General features: G+C 38.9%; 2 protein-coding genes across 3 annotated transcripts in view; both read right to left on the bottom strand.

Annotated features, from left to right (window-relative positions):
• Positions 1-1,236: 1,236 nt before the first annotated feature.
• Positions 1,237-22,748, bottom strand: part of LOC114287289 (uncharacterized) — a 31,006-nt gene continuing 9,494 nt past the window's right edge. The window contains exons 4-13 of one of the 2 annotated variants that reach the window (XR_014332707.1): positions 22,339-22,419; positions 21,764-21,844; positions 21,133-21,225; positions 19,212-19,391; positions 18,966-19,033; positions 18,823-18,874; positions 7,613-7,666; positions 7,397-7,524; positions 7,052-7,118; positions 1,237-1,710 (exon numbers count right to left, since the gene is read on the bottom strand). Coding sequence is in view for 1 of the 2 variants with exons in the window: in XM_028230600.2 (XP_028086401.1) it covers positions 1,622-1,710; positions 7,052-7,118; positions 7,429-7,524; positions 7,613-7,666; positions 18,823-18,874; positions 18,966-19,033; positions 19,212-19,391; positions 21,133-21,225; positions 21,764-21,844; positions 22,339-22,419 (861 nt within the window). In the remaining variant the exon portion in view is untranslated. The remainder of the gene's footprint in view (positions 1,711-7,051; positions 7,119-7,396; positions 7,525-7,612; positions 7,667-18,822; positions 18,875-18,965; positions 19,034-19,211; positions 19,392-21,132; positions 21,226-21,763; positions 21,845-22,338; positions 22,420-22,748) is intronic. The other variant, XM_028230600.2, reaches the window with a different exon arrangement.
• On the bottom strand, positions 10,573-11,479 carry LOC145788777 (putative WRKY transcription factor 7). Its single transcript, XM_082874324.1, has one exon. The coding sequence runs from the start codon at positions 11,345-11,347 to the stop codon at positions 10,577-10,579; it is 771 nt and encodes a 256-aa protein (XP_082730450.1). The 5' UTR covers positions 11,348-11,479; the 3' UTR covers positions 10,573-10,576.

The following is a 22,748-nucleotide window of genomic DNA, read 5'->3' as shown; positions in this document are numbered from 1 at the left end:
AATAAACAAAATTATATTATATGTGAGGAGGATTTTTTGGTAAATTTATAGATTTAGTCCTAACTCACTAATACCACCATACTAGTATACAAACAAACACACTTTATCTTACATATCTAACATAATACCACCACACTAATAATCTTCTCACTTAATCTCATCATACTCATAATCTCATTCAATCTAATCCGCCAAACAAACGAGGAGAGTTAAGTTTCAAAACTAGTGAGGGAATTAACTTGAAAAAAAGACTATTTTGCCCCGTATGTGGGGAATTTTTGTGATTTGTTTTTTGGTGTAATGTCATTATATATATATATATATATATATTAAAATAATATAATATAAAATATAATTTTTTAATATTAAAATATATCAAAAACAACAGATGATATTTATAGTATTTCATATAGTTAATCCCTTTACTAAAATATATCACAAACAAATACAATTTTTCTTAATCTCCTTACTCACAATCTCCACACTTAATCTCCTTACTAACAGTCTCCACCCTAATAATTCTACCCAACCTAACTCTAAAAACAAACCGCCCCCTACTCAATTACAAACCATAACTTGGGGGCTACATTTAACTGGGTGTTCAAAGTGCTAAGGTGTTTAAAGTGCTAGGTACTTGACTGATATGCCAGAGGACCTAGGTCTGATGGAAATGCTGCCAAGAATGGCACAAGAATGGTCTAGGGGCATGTTGGTGCCTAATGTCCTGAATAATATACTACATGTATTCTACACAAATCTACAAAATTTATTTTTATTTTATATTAAGCTTTAGGCAGTAATACAATGCTTCGCTTGCTTTTTCATTATAAATAAGAAAAATGTTTCATTTACACAATTTCTCCTCCACAAACCCCTCCGAATGATATGGCAAGAAAAAGACAAATTAATAACCGACACTCCTACACTCTTCTCTTCTCTCAAAACCTACAGCCAACTTTGCCACGTTATTTGGGAGGTTCGAGGAAAGATTTTGTGTAGATGTAGCACTGCTCACCAAGTACATATATACACACACACAATCAGTATGAGGGGAATAGGGTTGGAAGAGCAGTGTAATATAACAGTAAGACTCCAACTCAAACATCACCGACATGCCTAATAAAGGACTGCCTCATTCACTAAGCCAAAGTCATTGGTCTGGAATCAACTACATATTTAAAAGATGCTAAATGTGAAAACTTTATACTAAGTAATCACAAAACAGAGAAACCAAACTTTTGACATTGTCAAATTCACTCCAAAATTTCGGAGTTTAAAATTTCCTCTTTTTTCTATCTGTTTTTTCTCTCCACATTTTTTTTTTTTATGAATTCACACCAGTTTTCCCATGAGCAACAAAACAGCCCATATTCACATCAATAATGAAAATATATATGGCACAGCAATAACTCTAATATACTTAAAAGATAAATAAATTAATCGAATTCATCAATGAAACATTGAAATATATCATGACAAAACCTCTCATGTGTCAAGCAGCCCAACCTTGCAGGAAGAGTCGGTGTCATAGTTCCTGTTCTCTGAAATTGTTTCTTTCCAGAAAGCCATTTTGCTGGGAAACCAACCAAAATACAGCAACACATACTGAGTGCTCTAATCATCAACTAAATTTTCCGATTTCCATCTTCTTGATCGCCCTTTGACCATGGTATATGAACGAATCTAATATCCCCGAAACAGTGAAAACACCTGAACACATTTTCCAGAATAAATTCTTATATGCCCAAATGCAAACATTTAAAGGAACAATAGCAATTATGTATGACAAAGTAGATCAGCACTAGTCTTTGAACAAACAAGAAAAACATTCCATTTTTTTAAGTCAACATAGAAAAAGGGTAAATTACACCAGCCTCCCCAGACAAATTAGCAAAATACAATGAGCATCCAAAGTTCAAAAAAAAATTACACGACCTCTCCTCAAGTAACAGTAACGTACACTGAGTTAATTGAGGGAATGATATTAGTCTTTTACCCTCAGACCCTCTCCTACCATCTCTGTACTCTTCTTCCCAGCCCACTACCAACCCCATAGCCCCCTGCCATTCCCACACAATGTTGTCAATACAGTTCCAGTTAACATATGGCTTTTGTCAATGGTACAGTACATACCAGTACCGGTGCATTTCAGTGTACTGTTTCAGATTTATCTTTATAAATTTAACATATCAGTAACATTATTTATCTTCACTTATAAAATTTGATATACCTAATGTTATTTGTATATCAAGTATTGTTTAATACCGAACTATTTATACATAACACAATCATCTAATTCTATTACATATTTAAAAGTAAATGTTAACAATTATTTTGTTGAGGGTGAAGATAAGTTGAGAGAGAATCGATTGAGATGGTTTGGTCACATTCAACGGAGACCAACAGAGGCAGTAGTGAGTGTTAGGGGACGGGGTATGCCTAGATTAACGTTGTAAATAGAGATATGAATCTACTTAATTTGATTAACGAAATGGCCTTTGATAGGGCCTCGTGGAGAAGAAGAATTCATGTAACCGACCCCATTTAGGGATGGCAATTTGAAACCGGCCCGACGGGGACCCGATCCCCCGACCCCGATTTGAGCGGGTTTTCCCCGAAAAATATCCCCGACGGGACGGGGATGGTATTCAAAAACCAATCCCCGATTAATTTCGGGCCGAGGACGGTGATAAGTGCCCAATCCCCGGCCCCGCCCCGCATGTCCCCGAACTGATCTATATATATATATAATATATTTTTTTATTATTTTATTTGTTTCCGTCTCTCTTTTAACCCTCTCTCATTTCTATTTTTTTGTTTCATTTCATTAATGCCTTCTCTCTCTCTTCCCTCTACTCCCTCTCTCTCTCTCTCTCGTCCTCTCCGTCTGAGACGCTACACAGTCCATCTCCGACGATGCCACCTCCAACTAGGACGACGACGAGGAGCGCCACCTCTGACGACGACGAGCAGCAGAGAGATGGGAGGACGACGGGCGACGAGCAGATCAAGGCCAGATCAGATTCAGATCTGCCCTTTGAATTCAGACGAGCAGATCGACTTAGAGTTAGATCAGATCTCTACTCCCTCTCTCTCTCTCTCAGATCAGATCGACTCAAAAAAAAAAAAAAAACAGCATCAGATCTGCCCTGATGTTGATGATGTTGTTTGATTTGTTTGTGATGTTTATGATGTATATCAGATCTATCCCTCTCTGTTTGTTTGTTGTTGTTGTTGTTTTTTTTTTTTTTTTTTTTTGGGTCCGGGGAATTTCGGGGTCGGGGAAACCCGATCCCCGTTGGGGGACGGGGACGGGGGGCAGTGATAGGTCACCGTCGGGGATCGGGGCCGGGGATAGGGAAAATTTTACCATCGGGGATCGGGGACGGGGAGTGTGATCCCCGGCCCCGCCCCGCCCCGTTGTCATTCCTAACCCCATTTGATGGGACTTAAGGCTTGGTTTGGTTTGGTTAACAATTATTATGTGGCATTACACGATTAAAGGAAAATGTGTGTAACTTGTGTTTAGCAAACATGCTTACAATTTTTGTTGAAAATGTGAGGCAAATAGATGTGACGTGTGTAACACACAAGATTGAAGCCCTTGGTGGAAACTGCCAACAATTTTCTACTTCTCAAAACTTCTTTCCAAAAATATGAAAGTTGGTCCCACAAACCAATCTGTATCTTTTCTGAGAAGATTAAACAGACACTAAAAACCAATCTGTTGGTTGCTTCACCTTGACCTTACGTCTGCTGGTACCACAATCACAATCAGCATCTCATTCTTGGTTGCTTGGTATGAATATATATAGTTAAATATTTGGAATTTTATTTCAAAGTATAAGATCTGATTTGTTTAATATATATAAGTCATTTTGATTGTGAAAATATCTCCTTCCAAATAACCAATAGACTTTTGCTAGGGACTCAACATACAGCAGAATGCCAAGCTATGCTGGAATAACCCAAAAAATTTATTGGGAAGGGATTGGTGGCCATGTGTTCTATTTTTTTGCCGAAGTGGTATGTCCCAAACTGTACCGGCTAGTACGGGACGGGATAGGGTTATTGACATTATTCTTACCCTCTCGCCTTATTCTTCTAACCGTCATCTCCCACACCCCACCACACTTTCTCTCCATTCTCACCCTCACCTCCCTCACCCCACTAGCTCCCGACCTCAATCACCCCATTGGCTCCCCATCCTGATTGTGACCGCCACTAGGAATGGCAACGGGACGGGGCAGGCTCCCCGTCCCCGATCCCCGAAGGCACAAAAGTCCCCATCCCCGTCCCCGATCCCCGGCGGGAAACCCATCACCCTCCCCACCCCCGCCCCCAACGGGGATCGGGGATCCTCGACCCCGAAAAATCCCCGTAAAAAACAACATCCACAACAAACAACAACCCCGCCAACAGAACAGATCAGCAACCACAACTTTACAACAAAAATAAATGGACAGATCTGATACACACACACACATACATGTATACATATACAATAGATGAACCAAAAAAAAAAATGATACTGATACACACTCACACACACATACATGTATACATATACACAGATCTGTGTGGATCGTGCACGGATCCATGTCGATCGACTCAGATTTACGCCGAAACATGGCTAAAACCGCGGTGCTACGGCGAGAGAGAAGAGAGAGAGGAGGTGCTACGGCCTACGGCGGTGCTGCGAATCTGCTATGGAGGATGGTAGAGGAAGTGCTGCGACGGAGGACGGCGGAGCGGCTATTCTTGAGACTGGATCTGGTTTGGATCAACATGGGTTTGAGAAAGTTGACAGAGAGAGAAGAACGAAAGAGTGAGAGAGAGATGAGAGTCAGTTGAGAGAGTGAGTTGAGATGAGAGTATGTATATGAGAGAGAGAGAGTTATATAAATATAATAATACAACAATAATACAACTAAACATATAAATAGAGTTATGATAAATATAATAATACAACTAAACATATAAATAGGATACACGTGGGGATCTTTCGGGGAAATGTTGGGCCGGGGTCGGGGCGGAGAAATTTATCCCCGTCCCCGGCCCGAAAATCATCGGGGATGCATTTTTTAATACCAGCCCCGGCCCTACGGGGAATAATTTTCGGGGAAAAACCTATTTATCGGGACAGGGCAGTCCGGCTCCCCGTCGGGCCGGGTTCATATTGCCATCCCTAACCACCACCCATTGAGACCCCCTGTTACCATCCAACGCCACCCATCACGACTCTTCTTCTTCCTAGCTCACCACAAGATTGTTTTTTTATGTCGAGAAGTGTTTACAAAGACAATTCAGCCACGACATAGGATGGGGAGGTGGAGGTTTCCAGTGGCGGTTGCCTCCAACAAAGCCTTAGTGAGAAACCCCATTCCAGCTGTGGTTGTGTCCAACAGTACCGTTCCAATCGTTCGATTGCAAAGGGGGGTAGCCTTTGGGTTGCTGAGATAGCAACCGTTCAATTGCACCATTACAATCGTTCAATTGGAAGTGGCAAGGTTTGGTTTTGATTTTTAGGTGGTGGTGACTAATGGAGAAGATTAAGGTGCTGGCGTCGAGTTGGTGGTGGTTGATTGGACTGGCGGATTGGGGTGGTGGTGGCTGTTGTTGTCAAATCACGAATCGAATTGTGAATCGTTTAGCTAAAACAGCGAATCATGAATTGTATCAAATTGTGAATCGCAAGATTCACTTTATTTAATATATTTTATAAAATTTTATATATGTATATACATATAAACACACACACAATGACTGCTAAAAAAAATAAACATACATGCAATGTTTAAAGTGAAATAAATATCAATATAACTAAATTGTAACTTGTATATTATGTATAACTAACTATATACATATAAAACCACATATATTAATAATACTAAAATATAACTAATTGATCTCCTTTTTATTTATTGATTGAGAGGTGAAAACAATGTTGTTTCACGTATTATGCAAATAAAAATAATAATAATAAGAAAAACGAACTGAACCGTAATGAATCACAAACTGAATCACATAATTCGCTCAATTCCCAATTCGACAAAATGGTTCGAATTGTTTTGGTTGAAACATGTATAGAATTGTATAAATTGAATTGTGAATCATGTGATTCTAACAACCATGGTCGTGGCAGATTGGGGCAGCGGATGGAATGGTTGCAATGGATTGGAGTGGTAGCTGACTGAGTGGTGTACATGAATGATTTCAGTTTACTGATGTGAAATGTCATCAACAAAATAGTTGGAATTGGTAGAAAGAAGCTTGAATTTTGCTTGCAATTTGGTGATGGCCACATGAATGAGAAAGAAGAGGTGAGCAGGAAGGTGGAGGGAGAAAGGGGAAAAAGTATGGGAGAGGGAAGGCAGAGAGAGGAAAGAAGAGGATTTCTCATTTGGGTTTCAGTCAATTAAGGGCAAAATGGAAAATTTAGAGCAAAAAGTGATGACATCATAAAATATTTCATCTAGCTCTTTTCCAGATCCCTAACAAGTGAAGGGTTGAGTGAAATGCAACTCAAAAGTCAAGGGATGTGGTGTAAATTTCCCAATCTTAGGGGGCTTCCTGTACTTTTCCCATTTGTCAAGTGAGGTTAGTGTAATTTACCCCTGAAACAATGAAAATTTCTAAGATTTCCTGGTCAGGTGCCATCATCATTCAAAACACATGCCTACATCCCGAGCTGGGTGTTTGACTATGAGGAAAATACCTAGCACTAGTATTTTAAACCACATCCATTTTACTTACAGGCAACAAAAACACTGAAGAGAATGGCCAACCAAAATCAGTAAACATTTGGTTCCAATTATGAAGTAAGAGAATGATGAGATTTACTTGTTCACAAATGACAGTAGCATAAACTTCATTCATTTGATGGGGTCTAGGTGGTGGTAAATTGGGTACCCATGTCCATTCAACTGATTTAGGTTATAAAGCAATAGAAGAAATATAATCATAGCATGCAACAACAGTATGGCAACTTCATTATTGTTATATATGCTTTTGTGTGGAAGGGGGGAAGAAGCAAAAGAGAAGATATTACCTCCAACTATTGCACAGACATTTGTTAGGAAGTGTAGGAATGAAATGTGTTCCTCAGTGAAAGTCACCTGTACCATGAATCACAAATAATTGAGACCAAGAATAATTATGCTTATACAAGACATTTGTATCTTATTTCCCAAAAGAAAAAAAAAAAGAAAAAAAAGGAACCTTGATCAAAATAAATTTGTAAGCACTTCACATTAGCAATTAATCAGTATTAAATGAAACAAATGCTTAAAAAAATGAGCTAAAATGCATCACATTGAGAAACTTAATCAATCAACCGACATTCATCAACTGATCAACATTTTCAACAATTTGAGGGTTTAATAAGATGTGGAACCTGATTATGCAAAAATTGCCAGAGGAACCCACCTTGATAGGTGAAAGGTCGTAAAAGAAGAAAACTCCAGGAAGGGACTGAAGGAGACCTACTTCTTCTGCACTCCTAAAATGTTCAGTTACAGAGAACTGCATGGAACAAATGCCAGTGACCTCTCGTCAATATTCAATAAATATAAGATAGAAGACAGAGAATGATAACTCGTGATAGTCAAACCTGATTCGATTGGATAGTGTGTCCGCGGACATCCGTGTATACAGTAGGTACCACCTGCAGAAGAGAGAGCTTAATGTTGCAAATATTCACAAGACCTGATACTAAATAGTAAAGTTGCTTTCTTTTGCTTCTTATTTATATCCAAATCAAAATATGCCATAAGCTTAGATGGCATCAGATGGAGGTTGTACCATGGTATTGAGTATCAGATGAACTTGCATACTTTCTTCACCTTAGAACAACTATCAAATCATTTGATAATAAAAATAGGGAAATAAGCTCCTTTCTTTTTCACAGGGAATATTTTTTTTATTTTAATTTTTAACGTTCTTTTTATTTCTTTTTTGGTTAGCAGTTTTAATTTATCATTAAATTGTTGCAGCCACTGTTCATCTTGTTGGGGCTGCAGGACAAGGCAAGCTAACTGGTTTCAGCTCACAAAAAGTTCATTTATTGGCACAGCTGAACTACAATTGACTCAGGCTTTTAACTTTATTAATATGAAGACTTTGAGTTCAATCAACTTGTGAGGCTCGCCTCAAGAAATCTTGTAATTTCCGACCCATCGTCAGCGTTTTGATTTTCTATTGAATTATAAAAATAAAAAATAAAAATTAGAGTAAAAAAACCAAGGATGTGTTAACAAGGAAGTTACTGCTGAATATTAACCCATTCCAAAACAATAGAATATATTTGAAAAAAATTGAGAAGGAAACTTCAACACTGCTCTGTTACTCATCTCATTGGTACTTGAAAGTTGTAAATCAATAAGATCTCTCTGTGGCCTGGAAACTCATTTAGGTTTCCTAATTACATCCATGAATACCATTCAGCATTTTCCAGCTGCTTTCACAGTTCAAGAGCTGTGCAAAGCAGTAAGCGCTTTCCTAATATAACAAGGGAAGCTCAATCTTCACCAACCACCATTTCAAGCAGATGATGACTGTAAGAAATAAATTGATAGATAGAGAATAAATTGTATGTATTATTGATTGATTTATTTGATTTCTATTACAATGATTCATGATTCCTATATATAGAAGAGTAGGTGGTAGTAGGTGGTAGGTGGAGTAGGTGAAGTGGAGGTGGTAGTGGTGTAGTGGGTTAGGTTTAGTGGAGTAGGTGAAGTGGAGGTGATAGTGGTGTAGTGGGTTAGGTTTAGTGGAGTAGGTGAGGTGGTAGTGGTGTAGTGGGTGGATTTTAACAGCCCCCCGCAAACTCAAGGGGGATAGGAACTAACCAACTTGAGTTTGGAGAGAGTAACAAAACAAGAAAATACATAAAAATAAAAGAGGATAGGAGACACTGTATGGTCGTGTCAGACCATTGGTGAAGACACTGGATGGTGGTGTCATAACGTTGTAGAGGACACTGTATGGGGGTGTCATAACGTTGTAGAGGACACTGTATGGTGGTGTCATAACGGTGTAGAGGACACTGGATGGCGGTGTCAGACCGATGTAGAAGACAGTTTATGGGGTCATGTCGGACCGTTGTAGCAGACAATGTTGTGACAGTTTACGGAGTCTTGCTGGACCCTTGTAGAAACTAACCGGAATCAATGTCGGGACAGTTTACAGAGTCTTGTCGGACCCACGAAGGAGCTAATCGGAATCAATGTCGGGACAGTTTACTGAGTCTTGTCGGACCCATGAAGGAGCTAACCGGAATCAATGTCGGGACAGTTTACAGAGTCTTGTCGGACCCTTGAAGGAGCTAACCGGAATCAATGTCGGGACAGTTTACAGAGTCTTGTCGGACCCCTAAAAAGTCGCACCCTCAAAAGGTGTGCCCAATCTTTCAAAAAGGCGTGCCATCAAAAGGCGTGCCCAATCCATAAAAAGACGTGCTATCAAAATGCGTGCCCAATCCATAAAAAGGCGTGGCATCAAAAGTTGCGCCCTCAAAAGGCGCGCCCACTTCATCAAAAGTCGTGCCCGACAGAAAGCGTCGAGCCATCAAAAGGTGAGCCGGAGACGCGGCGAGGCACGTGAGCGACAGAGCGGCGTGTCGGCCGCGTCGTCTGTGTCAATATAAACCAATGCGGAGGCGGAGGAAACCAAACCAGACTGAAACCTCTGAACTTGTTATTCTGAAACAATCTGTAAATACTCTGTATCCAACCCTTCTCGGAAACACTCAGCAACCCAAAAAATATGGCCTCTTCTTCCCGTTCAGCTACCCAGAATATGGCCTCTTCATCCCGTGGTCTACTCACTCTCTTTCCCGACCTCAATGAGTCAACAAGAGAGAGAACTGGTGCGGTGGCCAGTGAACCTCAACCAAACACCTCTGTGTTTGCTCCGTTGAACTTTCCGATGCGGTCGGTGGAGCAAAAAATGGCGGTGCAAACTGATATTGAGGCCAATCAGTATACTCTGAAGTCATGTGTGGAAACCATGACTGCGGTCACAAACTTGTCGCACCGGCTGCAGAGCAGGACAAATGAGGTGCAACAGTTAAACTCCCAGCTGGCTCTGCTCCAACGCATGTATAAGGATGCGCGAGCAGAGATAAGTGTGTTAAAGGCAGAAAACAAGGAGCTGAAGCGGAAGGCCACCGTGATGTTCCGATTCGGAGGTCCGCCATATGCTGCAGTGGAGGAGCAGGGAGGAGGCAACTTGCTTGGTGGTCTAGGAAGCACGGAGATCGGACTGGCACGGGACACCCAAGATAAAAGTAAGAAGAAGAGACCTGCAGTAGAGTAGAGAAGAAAAATCCCACTGTAGGTGTGGTTGTGTTTGTTTGTTTGTTTTTTTTTTTTTTTTTTTTTTTTTTTTTTTTTTTTTTGTGTGTGTGTAAAAGTGGGAGCAGGGTTGATACCTGAGATGAATAAAATATGGTTTGGTGTGAAAATTTGTAAATTTTTTTTTTTTTTTTTTTAAAATAAAAGATAAAAAGTTGAGGTTCAAAGAAAAGTTGGGCGGTGGAAAATGTGATGATGGTTTTTGAGTGGAGAATATTTTAAAAGATATTTCTCTCTTTTTTGTGTATGATGATGTCTGCTCCTCTGCCGACATCACAAACCCTCTTCAGCCTCAGCTTTCTTCTCTTGGAACAATGGCAGCGGCCGGAAGAGCCACTGCACTTGTCGGAGGCTGCGTTTTCCGACGAACTGCACTTTCTCTTCAACAAGGGCGGTTTTCCCGCGGAGGAAACCTGCGACAGATTCGAAATCTGAAACGCCGACGACGACGAAAGTTGCTTGCTGTCGGTGTCTCCCGTCAAAGACGACATGAACGAGGTGGTGGCGCTGGAAATCGCCGGCGAATATGAGGAGAAATTAATCGATTTCGACGCCGAGTCTTTCCGATCAATAACCCCATTTTTCACGATCATGAGGTGGTCGTGCTGAGATTGAAGATGGTGGTGGTGAGAATTTGGGTGAGGAACAGCGAGAGGAACTTGTTGGATTGGTCTCGGGCAATAGATTCTAGTCGATTCAGAGACTTCTTTGGAGTCTCTGTTCTGGTTTTGAACCGGTAACGCCAGAGGGGCTCCTCTGAACCGGGCATGGCCGGTTCTAGTCCGACCCAGAAGAGAAATGACTCGCTTGAACTTGGTTACAGCCACATCAGCAACTGCTCTACAGTCCATCTCTATCTCCATAGTCGATCTCTGCTCTGAATTAGCTGATAATTGACCCTCTTGTCTCTGTTGTTGTTGTTGAGACTGAGAAAGAAGTCTAATGAGCTTCTCAACACTCTCTCTCATGATTTTGGTGCGGATGATCATGCATCCGCCAACCCCAATGCAGGGAGTATGTCCAAGTTGAAGGAACTTGTGAAGAGGCACTCTAAGCTCATTAGCTACCCAATCTACCTCTGGATAGAGAAGACCACAGAGAAAGAAATTAGTGAAGATGAAGATGAGGAAACAAAGAAAGAAGAGTTTCAGGTATGTGTTTGTGGTATGTGTTGAAAATTCTAGCGGACTAGGTTGAGGTCCAGCGGGCAGCCAAGGCGAGGTTGCCGCCCGCCGGTGAAGCGAGAAATACTAAGGTCTTAACCTCGCTCTGATACCATGTAAGAAATAAATTGATAGATAGAGAATAAATTGTATGTATTATTGATTGATTTATTTGATTTCTATTACAATGATTCATGATTCCTATATATAGAAGAGTAGGTGGTAGTAGGTGGTAGGTGGAGTAGGTGAAGTGGAGGTGGTAGTGGTGTAGTGGGTTAGGTTTAGTGGAGTAGGTGAAGTGGAGGTGATAGTGGTGTAGTGGGTTAGGTTTAGTGGAGTAGGTGAGGTGGTAGTGGTGTAGTGGGTGGATTTTAACAATGACTTGAAGAACAACTCCTTGGAAATGACACAAACCAAGACTAGTTTTGACATTACTCACTAACTATGAAGCTCTGATTCAAAAAAATGAGGACATGGACTCGGCAGGAATATGTCAGTTTTTTTATTTTTATTTGCTATGTATATAAATATTAAATCCATAAACAACCAAAATTAATGAAAACTAACACTAATTTAACATTTAAAAGAAAACACATTAAATTTAAATCATCCAGAAACTAAAATTGTGTTGCGTTAGGGCCCCAAAGATAGTCAGAAACCAATCTCTTAACTTTACAACTGCATTTAGATTTGTATTGTATTGTTGATAATTTGTTATGAGTTTTATATTTTTTTGTAAAGTCAACCCTCATGTTTTCAAATATTATAATATGACCCTTAAAATTAACGTTAGAAAATTCAAATAAGACCCAATATATCTCAAAGTGCATCCTTTCATGCATCCACTATGTCCAATGAAAAAACAAGTATTAAAAAAATGGATGCACCACGTAATGTGTTGGACACGTATCCCCACCATATTCGTCTCTCATATTTTTGACACAGCTACAACACCTATTTTGAAGTGTTGGTGCTTCATAGCTCACTAGGCTTGAGCTTATTTACAACTCTACCTCTTATAGACAAATATCGGTATCAGTAAAAGGCATGTGAAGCTTTTCTATGTCTATAGGCATGTGGGACATGTTTCCTACATCTTCCTGCCATATCCATCTCACGCATGCGTTCGACACGGCTATGACACCTACCTTGAAGTGTCAGTGCTTAATAGCTCACTAGACTTTTGCTCATTTAAAACTCTACCTCTTACAGATAAACACCAGTAAAAGGTTTGTGTCGGACAAGTGTCCTTGCCATGTCAGTGTCAGTGTTAGTGTCAGTGTCAGTGTTCGTGTCCCATACATGTTCGACACGGCAACAACACCTATTTTGAAATGTCAATGCTTCATTGGTCACTAGGCTTTAGCTCATTTACAGCTCTACATTATAAACAAACATTAGTATAAGGCTTGTGAAAATTTTCTACGTCTATCAGCCTGTCGAATATGCATCCCTACAGTGCCTGTGCCCCATAACTGCCTGACATGTCTACAACAATAATTTTGAAGTGTCACTGCTTCATAGCTCACTAGGAAGTGCCCCATGTGTGCCCTACGTTGCGTGTCGTATGTGCCACAACATGTCTTTGCCGTGCCCAGAGTTGGCTCAACCATTAAGCTACTTAGGAGATCGCCAAAGGCCCACAAAAAAATTTCAATTTATTTTTATTTTTTACTATTGATGGCCTTAACTTTTTGAAGGCTTAAATAAGGTCTCATTTTGATGTTTAGCCTAAGGCCTCCAAAAATCTTGACCTGTCACTGGCCATGCCTATGTCCTGTATGTGTCAAAACAACTACAACACTTATTTTGAAGTGTCGGTGCTACATAACTCATTTACAACTATGTGACATGAACTCTTCAAAATAAATTAAATACCCGTGTCTAACACCCGATACTTGGACAAGGGTGCGGGCGGTATATATGTCCGATATTTTTTATCAGACGCTTCTTATATATTTGTGTTTAACACCATCATTACATGTATATATTGTTGTATAAGTGCTTTAAAATACGTAAAATACCTTTTTAACATTGTATGTGTTAAATTATGTGCTTGAGGGTAATAGTGTCATTGTACTTATTTCCCTTATTATTGTAAATATATGTGTTTAGAGAGGTAAGAAATCTAATTAGGTTTAACACCTTCTCTTCCAGTAAATCTCTCTCTCTCTCTCTCTCTCTCTCTCTCTCTCTCTCTCTCTCTCTCTCACACACACACACACAATTCTTGTGTTTCATTCTTAACTTGGTATCGGAGCAAATAATTTGTTTCTATTCTTTTATTTTTTAATTTTTTCGTTTCGGTCTTCCCTGTTCTTCCCAATAATATAATAAAAAAAAAATTACCATCATGAATGACTAGGGTAGAGGATTCACTAGAAAAAGTTTCAAATTTTTTTGGTTTTTGGTTGCCTATTTTTTCGATTTTTCTTTATTTTATGGGAAAATAGGTTCAATTTTTGATTTCTTCATTTTTTCAATTTTTTGATTGATTCATCACTTGGGTCCCACAGCTATCGGAGCCGACCAAATGCTCTAGCGTACCCTTTGGCTTCGGTTGATGCTTTTGGATGATTTTTTTATCCTTTTTTGGCTTCACAGAGTTGTCGAGCTTCTTCCAAGGGTCAGTGTTTTTTGCTCCTTGCTTCAGCCATTGTTTTTCTAGCCTTTTTTTAATGTTGTTGGGCTGTCTTTGTTGAGTAACAATTTCCTTTTGATAGTTTTCTGCGGTTGTCTTGTTTGTTGGGTGTGCTAGCACTATTCTAGGTCATGGCAAATGATGGTAAGACCCCTATAGTCAGTGAAGTGAAAGAATCCAATTCCAATGTCTCTTTTGGTGATAATTCCTCTCTTTAGCTTACTTCAGTCAAGTTGGATGGTACCAATTATCTGGTTTGGTCGCGTTCCTTTCAATTGGCCATTACTGCTCGTGGCATGTTTGGTTACATCAAGGGAACTACTAAGGCTCCTAAGGAGGATGGACCAGCCCGAGATAAATGGAAAAAGTAGAATGCTCTTGTCATGACTTGGCTCATTAACTCTATCCACTCCAGTATTAGCCTCTCCTTTGTTTTGATGGACACAACTCATGAGATTTGGACGACCGCAACCCAAATGTCTTCCCAGCGTGGCTCAAGATGCTACTACCTTTTAGCTGATGGTGTCCAAGGAGAATGTCTAAGATTTTCTTGCTAGTCTTAACATTGAGTATAATCAGATTCGTGTTCAGATTCTTAGCTGAGATCCTTTTCCCATTGTGCGTGAGGCATATGCTTATGTTCAGCAAGAAGAGAGCAGGAGTAGTGCTATGGTTCATCAGCTTGTCCAAGATTGCTCTACTCTCGTTGTTTCTTCTGCTCCAAAGGACGGCCATGTCTCCAAGTCTGGGAACAAAGGTGCTAGTGTTGATCGTGGTTAGATTACCTGTGATTATTACGGGAAAGGCTGGCATGATAGGGAGCGTTGTTGGAAGTTGCATCGTTGTCCTCCTTGAGGTCAGGATGAAGCCCATAGTGGTACTCGTGGATGTGGTGGCACTATTTGCACCCCTGCCCATCTCTTTGAGTCTTTTGCCAACACCTTGGGTGATTCTGCTACATTTTCCCATGATGAGTTGCATGCTCTCCGGCGTCTAATTGCTCGCCTTGATTCTTCCTCTATCCCGGCTTCTAAGCCTCCCTCTACTTCCAACTTTGCTTCCAAAGGTATTCCTACGAGTGCCTTGACTGCTTCCTTCTTCATGACCACATGACCGGTTTGTCTCATCTTTTCCACTCTTACTCTCCTTGTTCTGGCAAGGATCCTACTGACCACATGACCGGTTTGTCTTATCTTTTCCACTCTTACTCTCCTTGTTCTAGCAAGGATAAAGTAAGAGTTACTGATGGGCCTTTATCTTTTGTGTCTGGGACAGGCTCTGTTCAGTGTTCTTCCTCTATTTTTATTTCTTCTGTTCTTCATGTTCCCCAATTTTCTACTAATTTACTCTCTGTTAGTCGTCTTACCAATTCGCTAAATTGTTCCACAACCTTTTATCTCTCTCATTGTTTTTTTTAGGAATTGGATACGAGGAGAACGATTGGCAGTGGTAAAGCACATGGGGGCCTGTGCTTTCTAGATGCCAGACTTTCTTCCCTTGTATCTTTTCACCAAGCTCTTCAAGCGACTGAAACTTCTGCCCTTCCCTTGTTACATCAGTGGCATTGGCGTTTAGGACACCTCTCTATTTCTGTTTTAGAAAAAAAAAAATTCTTACTTTAGTAAAAAATTGTCATAAGAATAATTTTCATTGTGATGCTTGTGAATTTGCTAAACATAAACGTTCTTGTTATCCTCCCATTAATAAAAGAAGTCTTTTTCCTTTTCTGGTTATTCATTCTAATGTTTGGGGTCCGTCTCGTGTTATGTCTGTATCTGGTTATCAGTGGTTTGTCACATTTATTGATTGCTATTATCATGTGACTTAGGTTTGCTCCGGACCAAACATGAAGTTTTTTCATGTTTTCAGACTTTTCGTAAGATGGTGCTTACTCAATTTGCTACCCCCATTAAAGTCCTCTGGAGTGACAATGGCACTGAATATATTGACGGTGCATTTCGGGCCTATCTTGAGGCCTATGGCATTTTATATCAAACCAGTTGAGTTGGTGCCCCTGAACAGAATTGTGTTGCCGAGCACAAGAACCGTCATCTACTTGAGGTTGCTCGTGCTCTTCTGCTCACAATGCATGTATCCAAACCATACTGGGGTGATGCGGTTCTTACTGCTACATATCTTATTAACTGCATGCCTTCGAGTGTCCTCCAATTTTAATGCCCTCTTGACCTTCTTCCCCGGGCATCTATTCACTTTATCTCCCTTCCACCTAAGGTCATTGGTTGTGTCTGCTTTGTCCATTCCCCTCGCCCCCATCATAGCAAACTTGATCCTAAGGCTTTGAGGTGTACTTTTCTCAGTTATTCCTCTACTCAAAAAAGCTATCGGTGCTATGACCCTCAGACTCGCAAGGTTTATATTTCTATGGATGTCATTTTCTGAGAGTCTGAGTCATTCTTTCCGGGATCCTCTCTTTAGGGGGAGGTTTCTATTCCAGAAGACCTACTCTCGGCGACAGAAGGAACATGTGCCTAATGTGCCGCTATGACAATCATCTCCATCTCCAGTTTCAAGTAATGAGTTATTAATTGCTAATTCTCCTATCCCTGCTAGTGATGTTCATGAAGTTGATGACTCTGATCTTCCCATTACTATTAGGAAAGGAGTTAGATCTTATACTCAACATCCTATATCTCATTTTGTATCATATGATTCATTATCTCCATCGTACCGTGCCTTTGTTTCGTCTTTATCTTTTGTTTCTATTCTACAGGGTTGGACGGAAGCTCTCAATGATTCTAAGTAAAAAGAAGCCATGGCAGAGGAGATGAAAGTACTGAGTACGAATGGCTTACTCAAACTTATGGCATTGACTACCAGGAGACCTTTACACCAGTAGCCAAGATGAATTACATCCGTGTTCTTCTTTCCTGTGCAGCAATCCTAGGATGGCTATTACAGCAGTTAGATGTGAATAATGCGTCTCTTCATGGGGATCTAGAAGAGGAAGTGTGTATTAATGTTCCTCTAGGTTTTTCTTCTCCAACCACTGAAGGGAAGGTTTGCTGGTTAAAAAAGGCCTTGCATGGGTTGAAACAATCTCCTAGAGCTTCGTTCAATAGATTCCTTAAGGCAATGCTTAGTTTTGGGTATAAGCAAAGCCATGCATATCATACTTTTTTCATCGAACAATGTGGGGATAAGATCGCTGTACTTATTGTGTATGTGGATGACATTGTGGTGACAGGCAATGATGAAGAAGAAATGTCCAAAGTCAAAGCTCAACTTTTCAGGGAATTTGAAATAAAAGATCTCGGACCTTTGAGGTACTTTATTGAAATTGAGATTGCGAGATCAGATAGGGGCATCTTTATTTCGCAAAGGAAGTACATCTTGGACTTACTTGAGGAGGTAGGCATATTGGGATGTAGGCCCCCTGATTCTCCTATTGAGGCTGCTCATAGGCTCAGTAGTAGTGACAGAGAACATGTGGACAAGAGGAGGTATCAAAGGCTTGTGGGAAGACTAATATACATTTTTCATACCAGGCCAGATATTGCTTACGTCATTGGTGTTGTTAGCCAATACATGCATGATCCTCGGACGGGGCATTTGGATGCAATTCATCGAATCTTAAGGTATCTCAAATCAGTGCCTGGAAAAGGCATCTAGTTCTCCAATCATGGTCATTTAAGGTTAGAGGCCTTCACCGATGTAGATTGGGCTAGTGCTATTGATGATAGGAGGTCTAACATAGGCCATTGTGCATTTGTAGGAGGAAATTTGGTGACTTGGCGGAGTAAGAAGTAGTATGTTGTTGCCAGATCGAGTGCAGAAGTGGAGTATCGAGCCATGACGCATGGCATTTGTGAGTTGATGTGGCTGAAAGTTTTATTGGCTGACCTAGGATTGCTGAGTGGTGGTTCTATGTGACTGTATTGTGATAATAAGGCCGCTATTAACATTGCTCATAATCCTGTTCAACGTGATAGAACTAAGCACATCGAGATTGATCGACATTTTATCAAGGAGAAAGTGAATAGTGGCATCATTTGTTTGTCTTTTGTCACATCTAAAGATTAGTTAGGTGATGTATTTACCAAAGAGTTAGGGATTAAAGTGTTTCATCCTTTTGTATGCAAGTTAGGCACGAGGGATATGTATTCACCAACTTGAGGGAGAGTGTAAAGTTATGTGCTTGAGGGTAATAGTGTCATTGTACTTATTTCCCTTACTATTTATAAATACATGTGTTTAAAGAGGTAAGAAACCTAACCTAACACCTTCTCTTCCAGTAAACCTCTGGCTTTTTTTTTTTTTTTTTCCCAATCTCTCTCAATTCTAGTGTTTCATTCTTAATTGTATGTTACATATAACACCATTTTATCTCATATAATAGATTAAAAATATAAAATATGACCTATTTTTTCAAGTCAGCATTGATGGGTCCGACCTCTATATACACACACCGGTACCCACACTTGTACCTGAGTCCATGTAACATGGTTTACAACTCTTACCTCTTACAGTCAAACATCATTAAAGGACTTGTGAAGCTTTTCTGGTGATAATCGGGAAAGAATGCAATGCTTTAGCTCTAACTACTGTAGGACCAATTAAAAGAAAAGAGTTATAGAATGACATATATATGCAGTCATCTAATTTATCAATATATATATATCCAGTCATTTAGAACACTAACCTTGAGAAAATATTGATACATCCCACTTGGAGTCTCTTGTGTCCATTGCACACTGCAAGTTGAAGCAATAAGAAAGAAGAAAGATGTGACAGCATATGCAATAGCACACTGAATGAATAAGTCAAATATGAGTGGAAAAATACCGGTCAAGAGGATTCACAACACCAGGGAAATATTCTCCAAAAGCTAATTTATTGATTTTGTGACTTACCTGTATCACATAAATATATATTAATATAAGCAAACGGATTCTTCGACATAATATGAGAACAAAAGGAAAGCAAATAAAAAAATGATTTTTTTATTTATTTTTAATTACAAACAAACATCATAATGTTAAATATTATACATTTACAATCAGAAATTAGTGCAGTAGGGTCATATCTTACATTAAAACTATCCTTCTGAAAAACTAGCAGATCGTGCACATGAACCCCTGATTGATGAAAGCTTTTCCCAGGTGCAAAGTGGAAATTTCCAGCCACTTTATTAACTTCTAAGAAACCATATATATTGCATCCTTCACCTTCTTCGTCTTTAATCCTTTGAAGAAAACCTTCTCTTTTGCACTAAACATCACATGTAAAATCAGAAGAAAAAACTTAAATCAAGTTCAATGTCATGATGAAATGGTGCAAACCATATGTCAACAAAACCAAGACACAATAAATGCCCAGTCTATTGTGTCGATGAGAAGGAAGAAGAGGTCAATCATCACTTTCAAAGGTAGTACAACAAGGATAAAATTATCACAAAGAATCTAGGCTTTGAGCCCAGAGCACACTACCTCACAGAATGAATTAAAGGCCCAAAGTGATGCAGAAAGTGACATAGAAATTTTATTTATTTTGTGATTTTATATTTATGTTTATTTATTTTGTATTGATAGTTTAATTAGGATCTTAGAATATTTAAATTTTCAAATAACGTTATGATTTGGTTTATTATTTTAAATTAGGGTTTCAAGCCTATAAATATTAGGTCTTTCCATTGTAATAGTTAGCTTTGGATTATTGATGTTTAATACAAGGCTATGGCCGCTTTTGTTAGACTAGGGTTTTGACCCTTGTGCTCTTCTTCTTTCTTATTCTTCTTAAAACTTTGATCTTCTCTTTAGATGAATTCTCCATACATTCTGGTTTTGGGATTAGTTAGATTGTAGAATGGGTTTCTTCATAGCCGTTCGGTATCACAAAGTCATCAACCTTATGAATGAAGCATCATGTAAAACACAAGCACAAGAACAAGCTAAGAGCAATGAAAGAGGTAGATTATTATTATTATTTTTTTGCCTGTATTAACCTGACAAAGGTTGTGTTAACTAAAACCTCATAACCAAGGACATGAAAATACACCACCAGATACATTAAATTAGTGACGTTCACATAGTTTCTTATAGACTCATCTGAGTCTGTAAATGTTTATTTTGTTTTATTTTTTTGTGCAATGAAGTGCCAAGGTCCTAAGAAAAGGGAATATGTCCAGAATTTGCAATCCCAATCATGTCCAAAAAGGAGAATAGATCTCTAAATGCAGGAGAGTATGGAAAACAGAAAGTCCTGGAAAACAGTTAAAAGCCTTGTTAGTGGTGTAGAATCAGAGAGGAGAAGGAAAAAAAGAAGAGAAAGAGAAGACAAAGTATTTCTAAGAGATCTGTGAGCTGTTCCCTACACATGAAACCTGGGAAACGTAGCATGCAAGAAATTTACAGCTAGAATTACACTAGGCTAATTGTGCAACAACTCGTGATATTTCTAAATGTGATAAACTTCTCCGAGGCCATGTAAATTAAGCATCCAACATGTGGAGGGGTTATTAATCATTGTCTATAGCCTATAAGAGCTAGTCCAAAAGATTACACAATGATTGGTCTCAAGTATCCTTAAACATCTTGCTAAAGGTTCTACAAAGTCAGAAGTGTTTTACCGAGATAACTTATCAAAACAGACTAATATGTTGCAGGACTCTTCAAGAGAAAGCATAAGATTAAAATAGTTAGAAGGGAACAATATTGACAGAGCATTTTACCTCTAAAGGAAATAATTACAACAATATTGCGAAAGTCATTTTCAAGTATCAGAATGATCCTACATGCAGCCATTAAAACCCCAATGATAAGAAGAATTCCCATACATTGGCACTTTCATTTTACAGCAATGATATGCCATGTACTTGCACTTCACAGCATCACAAGATTCACAAAAGTGAATAACCAATTTCAATGTTATGCATGCAGGATGTTTCAAGTGATTTTGTGCCCCAGAAAAACAATTTTTTTTTATTTTTATTTTAAAAGAAACACTAGCAGACCTGGTCAATCGAATCTGGATTTGATAGTGCCCAACCTTTCTTTCTATATAATTCACGAACTTCATCACAAGAGTTACAACAATCATCATCTGACTGCAAAATAGCAAGAATTGGGGAAAACCGATAAGCAACGGAAACAGAAACTTCTTTCACTGTATTGGTTGAGTTTGCACAACATAATATAATGAATGTCAAAACCAGTGTACAAAAATAAATAATAAATTTAACGGTAGATGCTTAATAACTAAACTAACAAGAGCAATTTACCTGGATATATAATAAACCCAAGACTTTTGTCATAACTTGAACCAAGGAGGTAAATGTTAAAATTATGGAAATTTTCCAAGTCCTATTGTTGTAAATATATATTTAGTTGTACCAAAGCCTGTGTCCTACATTTGACATGTCTATATCGCGTTGTATCTGTATCCTGTTTATATATCTGTGTTTCTTAAGAATTATTCAAAATTGCTCCAAAGTAAGTAGGTGCTTCTTCCAAATTAAATTGACACAGAAATGAACTGAATATGTCCAGCTCAATAATCCATAACTCTTATGAAAATTTCTTGTATAAGCTTCAGAATTAAATATTCAACTTAGCAATGACACACAAGGCCATAGAAAAACATACCACTTCCGCACCATAGCATGAACCACAATATGTCTCATTGTGTTCAAGCCTCCCACCATGTCTTTGTAAAGGCTTTTCAATCTGTGCCATTCATAAAAAAGTTAGAAGATAAGAAAAATCTGAGAGGAAAAAACAGAACAGAACCAAAAAAAAAAAAAAAATAGCAGAAAAATTGCTCACGGGGCAAAAAGGGGAGAGGATTTCATTATAAAACATCAAATTATGAATGATTTAGAGGCAGTCTGCTCCACAACAAAAATCAAGAGGGTTTGCAATAAACATAAAGTCTCCACCAAAACATGCCCCCTTTCTACCATTAGATTCTATTATGAGTTTTGAAATGCCATTTGTGGTTAATGCTATATATAGGCATATAATGAGGGAATAGGTATTTCTCACGTGCCAAAGTCATAGTAACATGGTATCTAATGGGGTGCAGTGTGTCAAGGGTTCAATTTTCATCATTGTAAGTCCCCCACTCCACCCACTCGAAAAAAAATAAAAAACAAAAAAACAAATATTCAATATACAGATGTAAACAATTGTTGGATTTCAAGAACAATCTTATTACTGACCTTGGGAGCACCAATACCATCCTGCCTTTCTTCTATTACATTACCATGTGTATCAAGTCTTTTCTTGACAATGTCATGTTTCTGCAAGCAGGGATAAAATTAAATGTCACTCAAAGTAAGTGGGAGGGTTTGGATCTGTTCAGGTTAAAATTGTGATGGAAATTTTCAACAGTGCTTCATTGGTGCTTTGCTAAATTCTTCTTACTCTTGCCATGCTTCCATATTTATTGTAAAAAAATAGATGTATTATTGATTGATATCTTGATGTTGTACAAGATTGATGTTGTAGTATATATTACAATTACAAGGATTCCTATTATATAGGAGTGTGTTTGGGAGTAGGTGGAGAGTAGGTGAAGTGGAGGTGGTAGTGGTGTAGTGGGTTAGGTTTAGTGGAGTAGGTGAGGTGG

Source organism: Camellia sinensis, chromosome 6 (genome assembly GCF_055761805.1).
Source record: "Camellia sinensis isolate YWXY chromosome 6, ASM5576180v1, whole genome shotgun sequence".
Taxonomy (NCBI): Eukaryota; Viridiplantae; Streptophyta; class Magnoliopsida; order Ericales; family Theaceae; genus Camellia; species Camellia sinensis.
Note: the sequence above shows the minus strand (reverse complement) of the source record. Positions and strands in the feature narration are given on the sequence as shown.

Bases quoted from the DNA above. Each gene is read 5' to 3' on its own strand.
- LOC145788777 (XM_082874324.1), bottom strand. From the start codon at position 11,347: ATGATCATCCGCACCAAAATCATGAGAGAGAGTGTTGAGAAGCTCATT.